The sequence below is a fragment of the Dermacentor silvarum genome, chromosome 4 (genome assembly GCF_013339745.2).
Source record: "Dermacentor silvarum isolate Dsil-2018 chromosome 4, BIME_Dsil_1.4, whole genome shotgun sequence".
Classification (NCBI taxonomy): Eukaryota; Metazoa; Arthropoda; class Arachnida; order Ixodida; family Ixodidae; genus Dermacentor; species Dermacentor silvarum.
The window spans coordinates 74,224,417-74,243,991 of NC_051157.2; the positions used below are offsets into that span (position 1 = coordinate 74,224,417).

The 19,575-nt window shown below is 47.4% G+C and overlaps 1 protein-coding gene across 1 annotated transcript in view; it reads right to left on the minus strand.

Annotated features, from left to right (window-relative positions):
- Positions 1-19,575, minus strand: part of LOC119448705 (sushi, von Willebrand factor type A, EGF and pentraxin domain-containing protein 1) — a 95,198-nt gene that overhangs the window by 44,570 nt on the left and 31,053 nt on the right. Inside the window, exons 7-11 of the mRNA XM_049666465.1 lie at positions 17,165-17,258; positions 14,330-14,451; positions 12,259-12,429; positions 9,205-9,302; positions 5,183-5,321 (exon numbers count right to left, since the gene is read on the minus strand). Of these exons, the coding sequence (XP_049522422.1) occupies positions 5,183-5,321; positions 9,205-9,302; positions 12,259-12,429; positions 14,330-14,451; positions 17,165-17,258 (624 nt within the window). The remainder of the gene's footprint in view (positions 1-5,182; positions 5,322-9,204; positions 9,303-12,258; positions 12,430-14,329; positions 14,452-17,164; positions 17,259-19,575) is intronic.

Here is a 19,575-nt window from a genome sequence, read left to right on the forward strand (position 1 = left end):
CCCCCCGCCCTCGCCTTGCTCGTGCTTTATCAGCCTACCTGCATGCAACATTGGGTACGCATCATGCCGCCAGCCTTCTCGGCTCACCCTAGCACCTGCAGCATACGTCGTGCGAGGCACGATGGAATCTTATCACACTTGAACTTTATATAGAACATCGTGGTGACGCCACCGCCGACGCCGACGATGACGGCGAACATTCGCCTGGAGTGTCCATATAATTTCAATCGCAACGAAAATAAAATTGAAAAACGCCTGAGAGTAGACTTCAATCTTTGGCTGTGATTCATCAAGGCACGACATTTAAGGGGTCTCTCCGAGTATCTCAGCAGCATAGTTGTTTCCTTTTTTTTATGACATGCACAAATAAGATGTTGGCTCGAACATCTTATTTCACACGAGTAAAGTGGAAGTGTATCAATGTCACGCAACATAGCAAAAGCAAACAAGAACACAATATGAGATGTTATGTTCATGAGCTCTCAAAACACAAAATTCAACAAATGGAAAAAATATATAAACAAGTCACACAAACTACAGGTACAGTGCAGGCACAAAAAGCACCATAACAGAAAAAAGTCACAGGCCTGCGCGGCACACGCAGCACAGTCACAGCGTAAGCTGGTGGAGCGGCTCAAGAGTAGCGTCAATTTCGGCCACCACGCACAAAAGGGTCTTCGCGGCAAAGTCTCTTCGCCTCGTTTTGACGAGAACGATTTGAACTATCCGCCCGGCGTCGACGGCGAGCTACGGCTTGTAATGATCTCTCCACAGCAGTCTGCTGAGACCGATCAAGCCTTACAACTGCAACTTACATCTCGGGCACGCTGCGTTTGCAGGCCCCTTAACTAGATGGCGCCACCATACTGGCTGAGGCTCGGCAGCTCGGGCAGTTCGGGATCCCGTTGATGGCGCGCCTCGTCTGAATCGCATCTCGTCTTCTGCGCCTGCGCGCCTTCCCAGGGAGCGTTTATAGGGCATTTTTTCGCTGCCCGAAAGCAAGCGCTTGCGTGACTCAGTTGTATAGTATCTGGCTCCCAAGCAGCGGGCGCGGGTTCGATCCCGGCGGGAACCAGGTACTTTTTTCTCATTTCCGGCGATAGCGGTTATGGTCCCTAACGGCGGCGGCGGCGGCGGCTGACACAATCGCGAACCGAAACAGCTATTGGAATGAGCCCATAACAGCTTACGCTGTAAAAAGTGCATACAATCCCCCCCCCCCCCCGGGGGGTGATTGTGATGAAGAAGACGTGCAACATGCTCTGCAGATGATGCACACCACCAGCAGTAGCAGCATCGTGATCGCTCCGCAAAAGACGACGCCGAAGTGACCGCTAAGAGCGCTGCCCGACGTAACTGTTTAGCCGCCCGTTCTGTGGTTCTGTGTCAGTATATCCGAAGGATCTACATCTACGCTTGCATCAATAAACCTCATTTCACAATGCATATATACATTGCATCTACAATGTCATTTTCATCACGGTTTAGCATGTGGACCTAAGGCTTTTTTCTTCCTCCGGGTGGCTTCTCGCCGTGTGGACATAGATGGGGATCTCTCCCACAGCCATGCCCGTAGCGTGGAGAGGTTTGGAGAGGAAGCACTTATGTAGTGGCGTTGTTTATACATCGATGAGTTCATAATATTTATAAGTGACCCCAAGAGACATTTACAAAGTCTGGATTGGAAGATGCAATTGGTCATGTCTTCGCAACTGGTGGAGAGGTGTTAAATGTCAAGCGTTACGAAATAACGGGAAGGCAGGGAGGTTAATCAGGTAGAGACCGGTTGGCTAGCCAGCACTGAAGGGGCAAAGGGGATTAAGTGAAGTTTTCTGGGCCCCTGATGTCCTCAAGCTGATTTTTGTTGATTTTTGTCTGCATTTTATTCCCTAACTGTCTGGGACGAATAAAAGCATGCATGCATGCATGCATGCATGCATACATACATACATACATACATACATACATACATACATACATACATACATACATACATACATACATACATACATACATACATACATACATACATACATACATACATACATACATACATACATACATACATACATACATACATACATACATACATACATACATACATACATACATACATACATACATACATACATACATACATACATACATACATACATACATACATACATACATACATACATACATACATACATACATACATACATACATACATACATACATAGAAGGAAAGAGGAAACGTTCACAATATGGACGAACATATGCCCGAACGTTTATCGTTCAGTTAGTCACTATGTGGTCATTTAGGCTGGTGGTTCTCAAGAAACGCAGAAGTGCTTTCCTGGCTTTGTACCAGCAACGAAAATCGAAACGCGAACAGGAACGAAAGTGCAACATTTAATCGCTCTGTAGCCGGTTTCTAAGCATAAAGTACTCCCAAGTGTGCGTTTTGGAGCCCTCAGTTAAGCTACTGTTACAAATTTGGGTGAACCTGGAAGCGGAAAAAAGCAATGAAGTACTTTTGGAATTGCTCGCGTTTGACGCACGAGGCCCCATGCCCCAGGTTCTTCGGACCTGTAAAAGGCCTATGATATCATTTTAATGCGAGAGCAATTATATGGACATTCCAAGCGCATTTTTGCCATCGCCGTCACCATGAGGTTCTGTATAAGGTCCGACGGCGATAAAACCATCGCCCCGCGCCGTATTCTGTGCGTGCGAGTGAAAGCGTGCGAGGGTGAGCCGGCAACCGCAGCTTAATCTCGCGCACGCGAGAGAGGAAGGCGGCTGGAAGCGTGCAGCCTTCGTTCGCGCGCGAGGCACGGAGAGGAGGCAACGGAGACGGGGGGGGGGGGGGGGGGGGGGGGGTGCGTTCTGCTCTTGCGGCTGCTGCTAACGAAGATGCCGCACCGGCGCCGTATCTTGAAAGCGATCTGCGATGTGGCCGAAGTGTACGCCCGCGGGGGCCTCATCTTCAAAGCGATCTGCGATGAGTACAAAGTGCATGCGCCGAGTGCCGGTAGCTTCGTATGACTGTGCTTTCGACGTTTAGTTCGCGTTGAAGCGAGAGCCAGCGTGAAGGTCAATTTGCTCGCTGACGCTGGCGCGCTTTCTCACTCCAGCGTTTTGACAAGTTTGCACTGTCATCGAGCGAAATGGGTTCATGTTTAGCTGTGCGCGCGTGACACTGTGCATGTTTATTTAGTTAGTAAGCGAACATTTACAACTTGATACGGCCGATAAAACTACTATCCTTACTTCGTATAACTGTCTACTAATTTGCTATCGCAAACGATGCTTCGCCTTTCTGGCGAAACTTCGACGTAATTCAACTCAATGCCTCTTTTACTAGATGCCTGCCGCGTCGCTCGTTTTCCCATTGGAGCGGAGGTTCCCGTAGTTCAGGGTAGTCGCGGAGAGACGGCGAGCGCTGCCGACCATAATTCCTGTTGCGGAGGAAGTGACGATTACGAGGCTGGCACGCGTTCAACCAATGGCTTGACGAGAGACCGCGGGTCCTGCCTCCGGGATCGCAACAGACGCCGCTGTAATCTCGGAGGCAGGATCACGGGATTTAGGTGTGCAGCGGCCGCCGCAGCTAGCGCTCGCAGCCGACCCCAGTGGAGAGGAGGAAAGAGGAGAGGGGCAGGAACCAGCTTCTCGGCTCACGCAGCGGGCATCTTCTAAAGGAGGCATTGTTCAAGCGTGGCGCAATGTGGCCAGATCCTAGGCCCCGAATTTAGCCGGCCAGTTTTGCAAAATGTTGCGCTAACAGAGCAATTGTTTTTACTTCATAATGACTTCTTGTAGTTTTAAAACGTCATAAAAATTGTCCGTAGCTCTAGTGCAATACAGTGTTTGCTGGTTGTCTGTACTGAAAAACGTAGCACCAGTGACATAGCATGGATAGCATCACCAGCAGCTTCTGTTCCTAGCAAAATACTTTCCGCTAGTTAACCTGACGCGTAAATTGTACATTGTATGAAAAACGATATCCACTGTCGAACGTTAAACACGAACGTGAGCTCCGATACTTGTCGAGCTCAGCTGCAGTGCAAGGCTACCGACTGCAGACGACCGGGTCGGTTGTGCCCGCATCGCAGCCGACGGCGCCGCTAATAGAGTAGCCGAACAGACGCATTGTTGGTTTATGTCCCTGCCTTCTCCCTTTCTTTCCTCTTCCTCCTCCCTTCTAGGACACATGGATTACAATAGGCCCTGTCCGCCATTCCAATTAGGAATTAATAAAGCCGTTCTTTCCTGTCATTCCTCTTGCCATCCATATGGATCCTTCACGCTGCTAACCAAAGATGCAACATTACCAACATGCCCATTCAGCCAGCATTGCGTTCATAAGGGCAACACCTAATCGCAGAGGACGCAGTGAGATATCTTCATGTCGAGTAAGCCCAAATAGGAGTAGTAATTTTACGCATGGGTATATTTCGTGTAGGCGCCAGTTAGTGAACTCTGGTGAATTTACTTCCTTAACGAACAAAGTGTCCATGCTGAGAGTGAGATGGAAGCCGTGGAGATGCTTCGCTTCCCCCGGTTCCCACAGTGCTCGAGATATGCACATAATTTTTGCATTTTATTACTACGCAGCCATGTAGCGGTACTTTGCTAGCCTGCTTTCCTCATCACTTCGTCAGTTCGTCATGCTGTGTTGAATTGCTTAGTTAGACTTAATCGTGTTGTGCCCGTTTGCTATATTGCATACTGCTACTTACGCGTTGTCTCCTGTTAATGTTAGCTCTCGCTGTTAAATGTTTTAGTGACTGTTAGCTACAACTTCCGGCTTTTTCTCCATCTTGTTTGCTATAAATGCTCTGTATGTCACGTGTGCGAAGGCTTTGTCCTCATTTATACCTCAGCAACCCATTTCAAAACTTGATGAACCTGCATCACAGACCTACCTTCAAACTTTTCTGTGTATAAACTAGAAAATAAAGGCTAAGTAACCTAGCATCGAAAGCGGTGATGTAAATAACCTTGTTCTAAGCACTCAAAACAGAAATTCGCATAATTCGGCATAGGTTGCGCCGCGCTCGATTGCTGAGCACATAGAAACAGGGCAGGGACAGGACAAGCCAATGCGTCAAAATAAATACTAATAGTCAACAGCATTCCTTAGTAAACAGCGTCAATTTGCCGGCAATGCAATGCACACACATAATTCACTTACGTTTCACGATGACCTTGAATGAACAGCTCGCACTGTTTCCGGCGGCATCCATCGCAGTGTAGTTCACCGTGCTTGGAGCGCCCCAGCTGAAAAAGCCCTGTGGCCTGTCTGAAGTGATGGTCACATTCCCTGCATTGTCCTAAACGCAAATAAAACAAGCAACTACCTAAATATTTCGCGGCCATGCCAGATGCAATGTTTATGTTATCTTACTGCAGCAACCCGCTGTCATGGTTCCTTAGTGGCTATGGTGTTGGGCTGCTAAGCGCGAGGTCGTGGGATTAAATCCCGGCCACGGTGGCCACATTTCGATGGGGGCGAAATACGAAAACACCCGTGTACTTAGATTTACATGCACGGTTAACAACCCCAGGTGGTCCAAATTATTCCGGGGTCCCCCACTTTGTTCGCGAACAAAGGAAACTTTCCAACCGAGCGGGGCAGATGATCGCACTTTCACACACTCATATCCCCACTTCTAGCAGAGACATCCTCACATATCGCAGACTCGACCGACAGACATTCGGTCCACCTCACAAATCACTCAACTGCATGGAAGCCAACGGTCTCCGTAAAATATAAACGTACGTGCTCCCCAATCTTAACTTACTCAACAAAATGTTCCCCAAAACATACAAGGCCGAGCGCCCTTGTTGTGGTGGAAAGCAAGCTATGTTCCATATCTCATGGGACTGTACCAACAGACCCTTCGAGGTAGGCAAACACCTACACATCTACCCCCTTAATAACGAGCAGTGCGAGGTACTACTTGCCAGTTCGGATCCAGGAGAGCAACTAACTCTCATCCAACTTGATCCGACGGGCAGCAAAGGCGAGCGGAGCCCTGGAGTGAGGGTCCCGACCACATCGACTCCGACTTCTTTTGGCAAATAAAGTTTAATGAATGAATGAATGAATGAATGAATGAATGAATGACCGCTTCGAAATTTGGAAAGATAAGGTGTAATAAATACCGCCCCAAGAACGTCTGATATGATAACCCCAAAGCATTCACAAATCCATATACGGCCCATATTTCACATGATGGCTCAATTATTATACCGACAACGAAATGATTAGACGGACAGAGAGGCAACACAAGACGGAGAGGAGAGCAGGCATACCGCTATTTGGAGTCTGTTCTGTGGTCCGTTTCGTCTTCCCGTGCATTGTGTCCAATTATGCATTAGCAAGAAGCTCAACTTCCCATTTTTTTGCTGCAACATATATAGCGCCTAGGGCCGAATTCAGCAAGCTTAACTTTCGTAAGTATTATTTGCAGTTGGTCGTTGGCCTTTGATAATTTAGTTAAAGTTCGATATAAAAAACTTCAATATAACGAAACTCTTGATATAACGAGGTATCTAACTTTTTGTAACTTCTGGTCTATAAAATAACATGTATTTAGAACCTCAATATAATGAAGTGGTTTTATATACGAGTTCACAATAACGAAAGTTCACGGACATCGCGAAGGAATATCGAGACAATAAATGGAAACTTGCCAGAATTATGGTAGAATGATAGAATTACAAGCGGCTGCTTGCGAACGCACCTCTTAAATCGCACGCCACGCGTCTCTTGTTCTAGTGCGGTCGTGGCTGCGCATGGCTGAGTGCGTACACAGCCATGAACGAAGGCGTAAACGTGAAGCGCTTGCACGGTGCAGCCACCTGGTGGCACAAAGCTTAACCAAACATAGAGCTATAGCAGTAACCAAGTGTATTCTACTTTGCTGCTGTCGCAAATTTTCGGCAGGAGCGTAATCTTGAACACGTCGTTCTAAATGTTTAAAATGTTTTACACTTGTTTAAAGCAATATTACCTGTTCGCAGCTGGAATATCATCATCTCTGGGCCGTCCGGCAAGCCGAAGATACCGCCCGAGTCTAACCCCCGTATTCAGAAATGCAACTTCGCTTCAAGTCCGTGCTTGACTTGAGTTAAGTGACGCCTATTGTGAACGTGCCGAAGCAAACGCAATGAATGTCCATGGCATGTTCACGCCAGGCGTCCTTTAAATCAAGTCAAGCTTGGGCTTCAAGCCAAGTTGCATTTCTGAATACGGCGGTAAGGACTTCGAGCCGACACCTGAGGCCACTAAAACCAAACTGCCGGCTCTTTCAATAAAGTTTATTTCTTCTTCTGTGTTTGGCTGATTAGGCTCGCGCCACCAGGTGGCTGGACGGTGCATGCCGATCAGGCCGCTCACTTACGTCTGCGCTAAAGGTCCTTCATCACAGCGATAGTAGTATTATAATATTGTATGGATGGGCTTTAGTTTACGCCTCCGCCCATCCGTCAAAACGCCCAGCTCGCCTGTGCTAAGCTCGTTGCTCAGTGTTGCCAAACTGGGCTATTTTTAGCCAAATTGGGCTAGTTGAATTTTCGTTTGGCTGTGTTTTGGATGAGTTGGCCATGTGGCTATTTTGAGCTATATTTTTATGTGGATCAGGAATCACAAAAAAAGCCTGTTTCAAGATTCGCGGTACGTTCGACGAGCTGTTGGTGCAACCTTTTTCTGTTTGTTTCTGGTGGCACAAAGCTTAACCAAACACAGAGCTATAGCAGTAACCAAGTGTAATTTTCGGCAAATTTTGACGGATGGGCGGAGGCGTAAACTAAATCTGCGTCTATGGCGTGGCACGATGCACCGGGTGTTGTGCTAGGTCCTAATTTCTACGTCCGCCCATTGCAAAGGGAAGAGCACCATACGATCACCATCATCACGTTGGCTAGAAATAGTGCGTGTGGTTAGCCACTGGGCAGCCATGGCGAATGATTTGTATTTGATATTATTTTCTTCTGTTTTAGCTGTTGTAGTTAACCTTGGGCGTGTGATTGATGCTTGCATATGTGATATTCTTTTAATTTCTCTGCTGTGTGCTAGTCTAGTCAAGTACCTTGTTTGGCCGTGTATTTGATGATTTCAGCTAGCACATTTACTGGCAAATAATTAAAAACAAACATTACTAGTTTCTTTCCATGAGTCATTCTTTTTTTCTTTTTTTGTCATTTTACGCTGGAAGAAATGATGGCGACATTTTGGCTACTAGCTACCGAGGCCCGACTGCATGGTTGGATACTTTTGGGCTACAACATAAATCTGTTTTGGCTATGTCACTCGGCGCCATCTGGTAACACTGTCGCAGCGTTCTGTCGCAGCACCGTTAAACTACGCGTCTAGAAAATTTGTCCGAACCGTTTCAGGGACCCTTTAAATGTCCCTTGGCACCGCTATTAACATGTCAAACATCGTGATTGGCTATGATTTGCTCTTATGAACAATTCTAGCGAAGAGCTTTTTTGTGTATGTGTGATTATGGGCCCTGGACTTTTAGCGTGATTTTAATTTTTACTGACGTTTGCGAGTCACAAATTAGTTTTATACTGCTACGAAGGGACATTTCTTCTTGCTGTTGCGAAAAGCGCGTGAGGGGCTCAATTTAGAGTGATTCTTGTGACGGATTCACAAAGCTGAAAAGGCTGAACAGGAATTCACAGACTGAACTGACTCTAGCGAGAGCGGTTTACGCGAAAAGCGGTCGCTACGCGGTCCACCGTATTACACGCTTACACGAGCACTTGCTATCTCTGGCGAAGGAAGGAAGGAAAGAGTGGATAAGGAAAGGCAGGGAGGTTAACCAGCTCAGCACAACCGGTTTGCTACCCTACACATGGAAGTGGCATGACGGGAAAGGAAAGATGGGGAGGAGAGAGAGAGAAAGCCCATAGCACAGCACACTCATCGTCAGATGCAGTCCGTCACTCTTGCGTGGTACGTGACATCACTGCCACAGCCGCTTGTCCAAGCCCGTTTCTTTTAAAAACCTTAGTCCCTTCGTCGCCTTCAGCTGCGATGTCTTCTGTCGACGACATGTGAGAATCGTTTCAACTGACATTGGTCTATTGTCAAGGTGCGCCAGAACGGATGCCAGGGTGTTTGAGTTTGAGTTTGAGTTGTACTGTCTCGGAACATTATATTTAGGACATTCGCATAGACTGTGCGAAAATAACACATGCCTCGAATGTAGGTTCCTCCCAGGTGACCTTAATCGCTCTGGTCGCTGAGAAGCGGATTATATCATCAGGACAGCTTGTTACTTTAGGTGCCTCGATATCTGCAACAACAAAAAAGAAAAATCAACGTTTAAGTCTAAGCAAGGGCGTAGATAGGTTTTCGAGATGAGGTGTCGAGATATGCCTTCGAGATGACGTTGCGGGCGTTATCTAGTTTAGGCATTGTCTGCTCAACCTACGCCCCAACGATACGCGGAACGATAATATTTGGCGAGCTCAAATGCGAATAATTGGATGGGTTCACAAATACCTTTACGTTGCCATTTCGTTGGCTGTCGTCATGTGTGTGTGTGCGGAAGCCGAATTATTCGTGCAAAATGACCGAACTCAGAAAGCATTGCGTTTGTATGTGCTCTTTGCCATCGGCCAGCCGCCTCCTGCTAATAACATGTCCAGCATCATGATTGGCTGAACTTTTCTCTTGCGAACAATTCTAGAGCAAGATATTTGTGTGTGTGTGTGTGTGTGTGTGTGTGTGTGTGTGTGTGTGTGTGTGTGTGTGTGTGTGTGTGTGTGTGTGTGTGTGTGTGGATACGGGCCCATGTGTCAAACTCACAAACATTTTCGCTAGTAAGTCTTGTTTGGTCTGCGCTAATAATATGCCCAACATCGCGATTGGCCGGCATCTGCACTTACGAAGAGTTCTAGCGTAAGACCTTCCTTGTGGATACGGGCCCTGAGCCCGAATTCATGAAAACTTCTTAGGGTAGAATTTTTTGTTAGAAAGAATTTTAGCAAATCCAGATACCAGACATATCATTAGTGAAGGCGGCCAGCCAATCGAAAAGCGAACTTACGTAAGAAAAGCTTTGTGAATCTGGCCCCTGAATACGAGCCGAGGGGTCTAATTAAGAATACTTGTTCTTCTTAAGTGCAGCTTGCCATCAGCCTTCGTTATAAGTATGGACCGACGTCAAGGTTCATTGGAAACTTGGCCCATATTCACGAAAGGTTCTTACGCTAAAATTGTACATGAGAGAAAATATCCAGCCAATCATGATGCTGCACATAATATTAGCCAACACGGCTAATATTTTATTCTCAGGAACAGGGTAATCACTCCACATACGATCACTTGGTTAAAGGCACACTTGAGCCTTAATCTGGACTCGCTCACCAACTTCAATGACATTGCCCACCCCCAGGCACGTGTACTAACTCTCCGCACGAGAGGAGGAGCCTTGGCACAATACAATGTTCAAGAGTTCCGGGACACTCTATTCACCTTTAATGAATTCACTAAACATTTCTATCTGGAGAGAAGAATCATTCCTCAACCACATAAATAGGTCACAGGACTTCAGGCTATAACCTTTAGGATGCTTCAGACTAGCTCCTATCCTAGTCTGGCCTTCATGCACTGTTTATTCCCGGACGTTTTTGGCTCACGGTGTCCTAGCTGCGGGGGTACATACAATTTAGATCACATGCTCTGGCGGTGTCCCTCGTTAAGAGAGGATAAGGACATCACTGAACAGAAGTGGAACTCGGCCATCAAGAGCTCGGAATACCATCGTCAGCTTTGGGCTTTCTATAGAGCCTGCGATGCGGCGGTTAGGTTGGGCCTAACCATCCCCACGTGGGAGCGGCCCGCGGTGTCGCCCTAAGGGGCGGCGCTTCTCAGGATGCCTTTAATAAAGTTCTTCGTATCCGTATCCGTATGTCTCGTAACACTTAATAAAATAATATGGTCGACATCGCGCTGTTGGTGAAAGCCTATTTAGTGTTCGAAGTGCTTTGCGAATAGAAGCTCAGGATCAAAACCGCACGAGCCATACAGTCAGAGCCCGTACTCTGTAACTGGTCCCTATATAGGCGAGAGGTCTTAATAGGAACAAGTGGTGATCAACCTTTATAATAAGCATTTCATTACAGAAGGTAGTCGGACAATGACAAGCAGTTTTATAAATTTACGAATTCTGCCCATGAACGCAGTCACTAACCGGTACGTTTTTTATAGATACTAGGATAAATGTTTGTTTATATTTAGAGAAACCAAAAGGCCATTTGTGTGGGCAGTTTTCTGACACAGTATTTTACTTTTTATTATTGCGATAGCAATTAAATGGACACTCCAAAGCGAATTTCTGCCGTCGGCGTCACCGTCGCCGTCACCGTGAGGTTCCGTATGACGTCAACGGTGATGAAATCGTCGCCGCGCGCCGTATGCTGTATGTGTGAGTGAAAGGGCGTGAGGGACGCGTGCTTTCACGGAGAGCGAACGCACGGCGGAGGGCAAACGCGCGTTCTGCGCTGTGCTCCATGAAGGGCTGCAGAATTAAGCGTCTCTTTCCTCCCTTTACAATCACCATATATATATATATATATATATATATATATATATATATATATATATATATATATATATATATAGCAAACGCGACTTCTTCCGTTGCGTGAAAGGCCGGGGGGGGGGGGAGGGAGGGGAGGCGACTTTTGGCTGCGGCACCAAATGCCTAATTATATAAAAACGTTGCGAGGCGAGAAGGTGGTAAAGACTTCCGACGCTGCTCGACGAGTGTCCTGTTTTGAGCTCGTCGAAAACCTCCGCGCTGCCCCCAGAGGCACCAGCAACAGTCACCAACGCCAGCGCGCGTTCGGTGCGAACGCGGGCAAAACGCCGACGGCGTCGACAACAGTTCTGCGCGTTGCTGCTGCTGCTGCATATCCAAGTTTATACAGCGGATAAAACGACTATCCTTACTCGGTTTAGCTCTCTACTAATTTACTATTGCAAATGATGCTTCACCTTTCGGGTGAAACTGCGACAATTTTTTTAGAAAACACGAGTGATTAACCATCTCGTGCAAATGGACGAAGGGTAAGTTAGGCCGCCAGTTGCGTCGATTAACGCACAACTTTGTTAGACTGCAACAGAACGAAAAACAAGCACGCATTTCCTTACCCCGTACAGTCAGCTTGAAGGTACATGGTTTTGATTCCAGTCGAGCTTCATCCACGGCGACGTACTGAATCTCGTGTTCCCCTATGGGAAATTCCCACGGCAGTTTTTCAACATAAGTTGGGATACGAGTTTCACCTTAGCACGTTCGGAATTGTCCACGGCGCAGGGCTCGTTCCACGTTACCGGATCTGACAGTGAACTGTGAGGCGCGTTGGTCACTTGCAAGCTTTCAGTGCAGTTCTCGATCACTGGCGGCTCCACGTCTGGAAAGAATCATCGCAGTTTAAGTAAAACTTCGCGGACTTCGCATTAAGTTGTGCCTGAGCTCACTGTCAGATGACGAATTTCTGGTGCATTGATCAAGAGCGCAAGAGAGACAACAACGCACAACAATCCAAAGCGTATGCTAGGAGCGGTCTCTTATTTAGCGCTTTCTTATTTTAAGATGTTGTGGGTAAAAATAAATGTTAGGTTTGCTTGTTTTTTCTCTAACATCGAAACTCTTACCAGATATTGTGTAGAATTTTCTCTACGCAAGTGTTCACGCAAAATGAAGGTGGAAATAGATTGAGAGCACTAATCAATATATAGCGCAATAAAGTTTATAGGAGGCATTGGGCATGCCAATATAGTTGTTTTAGCCAAGCTAGAAGTTTGTGGAGTATTCAATGGTGTCGTGGTAACTTTCCAAAGCTATGCTAATTGCACGTCAGAGCTCTATTTGGTGTTAAACAGTGCACCGTTTCAAAAAAATCGAGCAAATTGTGATAAAACACTAAACTGTATTATTGCATGGATATACTAGAGAAATTCGTATGCTGTAGGTGCTCCGGGTGCACGGTATCAAATGGTCTAAATAGTGCTAATTCTAGTTCCTTAGCTGTCTGCTGGAGATATAAAAAATGTCACAGTTTCGCCCTAAGGGCGAAGCATGATGCGATAACACACAGCATGCCATACGAAGTAAGGTGAGCGGCTTTGGTAGCAATATGAATTGTAGTAAACAGGATCTGATTAGTAAGCAGGTGTGCTGCGCCGTAAGTAGAACGATAGAGGAGAGACTCGATGACCACGAGTAGGCGCGTGTGAACGGTGGTAGGTTGATGATAAGCTCTTCCCGTGGCAGCGCGTGCGAAGGGACACACCTTAGCGCTGCACTGCCGATCCGGGCAGCATTGCATGTGTAGCGTGCGTTGGAAAATGTGGCCCGACTATTACTAACTGAATGAACAAGCGTGGTGTGAGCGCGCACAAACAAACATGAATAGATCACACTGAATGACTGCAGACAACGACTGTCAAAACGCTGGCAGCAAGCAGCGGGCGAAGGTACGAGCGGTCTATCGCTTCAACGGAAACTGAGCGGCGAATGCACGGCTCATAAAGGTCAGAGCCGTGTGGAGATAAGCGACGGTGCGAGCGAGCGACGAGCGCGGTTGCTGGCAGAGTAGAAGTGCCCCCCCCAGCTCTCTCCGGCGCTGGCTTCCCGCTTCCTTGCTTGCGCGTGGGAGATTGAGTGCGTTCGCTCTCCGTGATAGCGCGCGTCCCCGCGCGCTTCCGCTCGGGCATACGGCGCGCGGCGAAGATTTTATCTATAGGGAACCTGACGGCGACGGCAACGCCGACGGCACAAATCCGGTTGAAGTGACCATATAATTGTTATCGCAATAAAATTATGCAGTGCCTTTCAGAGACTCTTTGACAGGCTTCATCAAGCAGTGAACTAAATTTTAGAGCTGTAGCTGTAAGCAAGGAAGGAGGCCCAACGTTGCCGCTTCAAATTTTACGCACGTACGCGGGATAACATCTACTCTAAAGCAAACTGAAGAAGGCATCTGCCTAAGTTCGCGGGTGGTAATTTGAGAGCGTTAATGATAATTGGTCGTGACGTCACAGCAACACCTCAGCCACAGCCACCGGCTTGTGTGAACGCCTTGAATTGAAGTGGTATTTGTTTTTCTCTTCTCCTTAATTAGTTAACCCTAAGTAATGTTAACCTTAAGGTAACTTTAAGTAATGCCATTGAAAAGAAGCAATTTCTTTCTTCATAAAGGTCTAATCTAACAGACGAAACGTCTTTGGTATTGAAATGATCGAGACGACCGATAAGTAAGGTGACTGTTTCTTCAAAATTGCACGCAGTTGGTCCACAACAGCACGAACCTTGGCACGTTATTTTCTGTCCCGCGTCTTTCCACTTTCCATCCTCTAAGCACTTCCGTGCGCCATCAGCTGCAGTGTTTGTTTCCCAGTCAACCAGCCGCCAGCCTGGTATGCACTTGTACCTGGAAATAAAGAACACCACCACTGTAAAGTTTCTCTGGACTGGAACATCCGGTCAGTGCTAGGATGTTTGGGTTTATCTTGCGTGGTATAAGGATGGTCATCCACATACATTACAGCTGATATACTTGCGAGTGCTATATACAGTACGTGTGTGTGCGTACGTGTATGTGTTTGTTTTACTTCGAACACTTTTTTTTATTCCTTCAGAGATTGCTGCAATCACGTCACTACAGATGAATTATCTGCTCAGACGGACATCAACAACGAAAAAAAATTAGGGGCAGCTTCACACTAGTGGTGCGAAGACAGGGCAAACAGCGAAGCTGGTGACCCCACCTAGCTTTGTCTCGGTTCGGCAAAGTTTTTGCGAGGTTATGCTTCGAGACTCGGCCATGTTTTGGGCAAGAACACCTCCGAATCATCGACAGCCCAAGGAGAAATGAACACTAGGTCATTAAAGAAAGTATCTGAACGCTTCTGGACGTACAAACGTTTTTGCTCGGTTTCGCGGGCTCGTAACTCCGGATCTTCTGCGAATCGCTGACGTTTCACCGCCGTTTTGGCCGCGCCATACTCTGGATCGGACCGAAGTCGCTTCACTCGCTCTCGAGTAGTGGCGCGGCGGCTTTCGCGCCGCGCTTCCTCTTCTTCGGCCACCCCATCTTCGTGGCGATGGGCTCGGCGCGGAGGCGGCGGGGCCAAGGTACCTGGTAGCGAAGCCTCCATAGAAGCCCATACGTTCAAAACATAGCGGTTCATCGGCGGTTCGTGGGGCTTCGCGCCATCTGTGTAAGGAGGGAACACTTCCGGCGGAAAAAAAATACTGTGACGTCATATCCGTTAAAACAGAAGTGACGTCAGTTTTGTTCTCAAAGGCGCGAAATTTGTTTTCGGAGGCCTGCCGTTACAGCTGTATATTCAAATGCCCCGCCATACGACTTGCTGGGCGTTCCCAGCTTTCAGCGCGGAAAGCGATGCAGGAAAAGGTCAGCCGTATGGGTTTCGCATTCGCATCCCTGCACAGAACATACTATCTTTGGAGGCCGACGAACGCTTTGGGCGTAGAGTGCTCGTCCTTTCGTCGGATGCCAAGCCCGTCGGCCAGCGCTGTCGCACGAAAACAACTAAATTATGTTAAGGAATTCTTCGCAGACTCACATTTTGAACAAATAACTCTTTAATTGAGAAATAAGAGGAAAATAAGAGGAGTAACAACGTGCGTTACGACTGCTTCCATCGCGGATCGCCCTACCTTTTTTTTTTCTTTCCCCCATGTTGCCAGCCTCGCATTTCGATTCCGCTAACAATTAAACAATTATCTGGTGGTCGCGACTTGCTGCTTTGGACTGAACAGGTCAAGAAACAATGAAACTACCCGCGTCACCAAATTTAGACAAACGTCGGCAAGCAAAACAACACAACATGGGAGGGGGGCGTATTGTAACAGGTGAACTTTACGAGCGCGCCTTTCTGCACACTTCAAGAGCTGCATTACATTGCAAGTGATAGCGGCTTCAACGCCCGCCGCTATCGGTGGGCGCTGAAAAAAGGTATTTATTCATAATGATCACGTAAAAGAGAGTTGTCTCTTTTTTTTTCACGCGTATATAAAATTGATTCGGAACATTATTTTCGTTGCATGAATCTATCTCTGGATCTCTTTATTTATAAAACGTTTTTTTTTTTTTCTTTCCCAGTGTTTGTTCCCCCCAAACATAGTCGCGCTTCAGTCGCTGCTCCCATAACCACCCTTGCTTATGTCGGTGACAATTTGTTCTGAACCACTTTTCGCCCGAAGCTTCGCGACCTATGTGAATCGACCTTGGCGGTGCTTTATGTCGCCGCGGTGGTGACGCTGAGCTATATATACGGTGGGTCGGCGCAGTGACGTCACGGCTTAGCGCCGTGTCAGCGCAGCCGCGGCAACCACTCCGCACGGCGCGATGACGTCATGGCTCGGCAAAGCTATAGATAAGGCGAAGCGATAGCGGTGCGCGGGATGACGTCATGGCTCATGCAGCTGTGGCGAGGCTAGGCGCGGTCGGCGCAGCTGGGGCGAAGCGTTGCTAGGTGACTCATAGTGACGTCATCGCCAGGCGGAGGTTTTGCGGCGTACACTCGACGGATCATCCTCGAGCTTAAACAGCTTCGCTAGTTCACAGAGGTATGTGCCATTGCGCTTGGGTCCTTTCTGCACTACCACCAGGATCGGCCCGCATTTCGGCATTACACCTGACTGGCAAACGCCCAGGTTAAACAGCTTCGCTGCTTAAACGAAGCAATTCATTCACCAACGAATTAGAATAATTAACTATGTAGTTACAAAGCTTAAGACACATTGTTATATTGGAAAGTTAAGGGAAATTGTCATAACAGTTTAATTCGGTGTTTTTACCCTTCGAGATACTCGTGTAGAACAAAATAACTGGTGTTTACCATCTTTTCATTGTCATACATAACGCTTCATCGTCATGTATAACGTCTGTTCTTATTCTCGCATGCCGGAATGGGTGAAACTTTTTGCCTACAGGTTATGCGAACATTCAAGGGCAGTAAACGGATTCGCATCTAGCCATGCATAGTTCGGCCTGTGTACCTCGAATTTCACAGTCTGACATTGAAGCGCCGAAAAAACGTTAACAAAAACACTAATGGTCAGTCAGCGAGTGAAAGTCTCACATTTCTGGATAACGGCAAGTGCCTTCAACTTACCTGCACAAAAAGTCGTAAGGGCTTGTCTCGTTCCGGCAGCGAGAAGGGTCGACTCGCATCTTTTTGTTCACTTTGAGAGGCGGACACGTTACGACTGCGAGAAGAATAAATGACTGTTTGAAAACAATGGAACAAATATTTCAATCTTTGTTCCAAGCCCGCTTCTATGCTTTTCTGCTTGTTTATTGTACGTCTGAACTTCCGAGCGAAGGAGTTTTGAGGTCGAATTGACAAAACTTTTCCTTCTTAGGAGCTGGTAGGTCGGCTGCCTTTGCTAATAATTTGTCACGCCTCGCCACGCTGCCGAAAGACCGACCCAATGCCTCCTTTTGCCAGGTGATATTGACGTACCGTGACTGCCTCCCTCAAGATTATACGCCTGCTGAGAGGCTGCTATCACCTCCTTGGTGTTTGGCTCGCCCACAAGTTCGACTCTCGGGGGATTCAAACGAAAGCAGGACTCTCGTCACCAGCTCTCAAGCAGCTATCTCTACTCATGCTGCACGAGACATACAAGGACCACCTTCACATTTACACTGATGGATCGACAACTCTTGACGGATCTACAGGAGCTGTGATCTTCCCCGAAAAAGCCGTGACCTATGAGTTTAAAACTTCTCACCAGACAACGTCGACTGCTGCGGAGCTTGCTGCACTTCGCAGCGCCCTTCATATGCTTCATGAAGATTTACCACGAAAATGGAGTATATTTACTGATTCGAAGGCAGCCCTGCAGTGTCTGCTATCCGCTCTGCGTCGTGGACCACAAGACCAACTTGTGCTTGAAATAAGGCTGATATATGACCCACTAGTAGAAAAAGGACATGACATTACTTTTCAGTGGCTCCCAGGCCACTGCGGCATCATGGGCAACGAACAGGCCGATGAAGCTGCTAGGAGGGCTCACGAAGATGCTGTGAAGGAACCCATTCCACTTTCAAGAACCGATGCAGCAGCAAAGCTTCGTATACTCGCGCGTGATGCCACTCGATCCATTTGGAACACGCCAGGTTTCCAGTATACTCGACTGCACCGCTTGGATCCATCCCTCCGACTACATATTCCATCTGGACTTTCCTGAATCGAGACAACTGCTCTCTGCCGACTGTGGCTTGGAGTATCTTTTACGAATGCGTTTGCTTGCCGCATCGGAATGGCTGACAGTGCTACCTGTAATAGTTGCGACAGCGAGGAAACAATCGAATATATCTTGTGTCATTGTCCCCGCTACAGCTCCCAGAGACAGACGCTCGTGACGAAGCTGGCGCGCCTCGACGACCGGCCGCTTTCTGAGCAGACGATCTTAGAGTGCCGGCTGACACGGTCTTCACACCAGAAGGCAATACGAGAGGCGCACTGCTGAAGGTTCCACTCCCGATGAGCAGCAAAGCTTCGATACTCTGATGCCACTTCCATGTGGAACACGCCAGGTTTCCAGTGACTGCAACACTTGGATCCTCCCTCCGAGGACTTCCCGAATTGCTGTGTAGCTGGAGTGCGTTTGTGCCGCATCGGAATGGCTGACAGTGTACCTTTTTGCGACAGCGAGGAAACAATCGAACATTTCTGTCCCCGCTACAGCTCACCCTCTCTGGCGCGCCTCGACGACCGGCCGCTCTAGCAGACGATCTTAGTGTGACACGGTCTTCACACCAGCATGAGCGCACTTGAGGTTCTCCGGACAAGCGACCTTATCTTTCTTTCTCCGAAAGTGTTTTATGCCTCCACCAAGACTACTGACGTATTTCCTTCCCCAGTGCAGGGAAAAAGTTCCAGCAAACTGGATACCTACCTTCGGTCGGACGATAGATCGCCGAGCGTTTACCTCCCTGCCTTTCCCATCTCATTTATCTCTCTCTCTCTCTCTAATAATTTGTCGGCAGTTACTATTGGCTGCTACTTCTTACGAGCTGATCTAGTGTAAGAACTGCTTCGTGAACCTGAGCTCTTTTACTAAGATTTTCTTTTACAGCGAAGCCGTATGTGGCTAGGTTCTGACCAAAAGTGCGTGCATCGGCATGGTCTGCAGAAAAAAGTTGCGTCGACAAAGTTGAATCCACACTAGCCTATGTATGTAGGCTCCTTAACATAAGTGTCAAAACCACTGATGGATGACCATTACGTCACAGTCTACTCTCCAATCCACCAATTAAGGTGGATGAAGGAGGATTAAGGTGGATTAGGATGCATTAGGTTTGATTAAGTTTGATTAAGGTGTATTACGGTGTATTAAGGTGTATTAAGGATGAGTAGGTTTGATTAAGGTGGATTAGGCTGCGTTAACGTGGATTAAGGTCGACTTAGGTAGATCAGAGTGGATGAAGGAGGATTGATTATAGCGGATTAAGGTCGATGAAGGAGGATTAAGGAGAATTAGGGTCTATTGGTCTTAATTCTTTAATTTCATATAT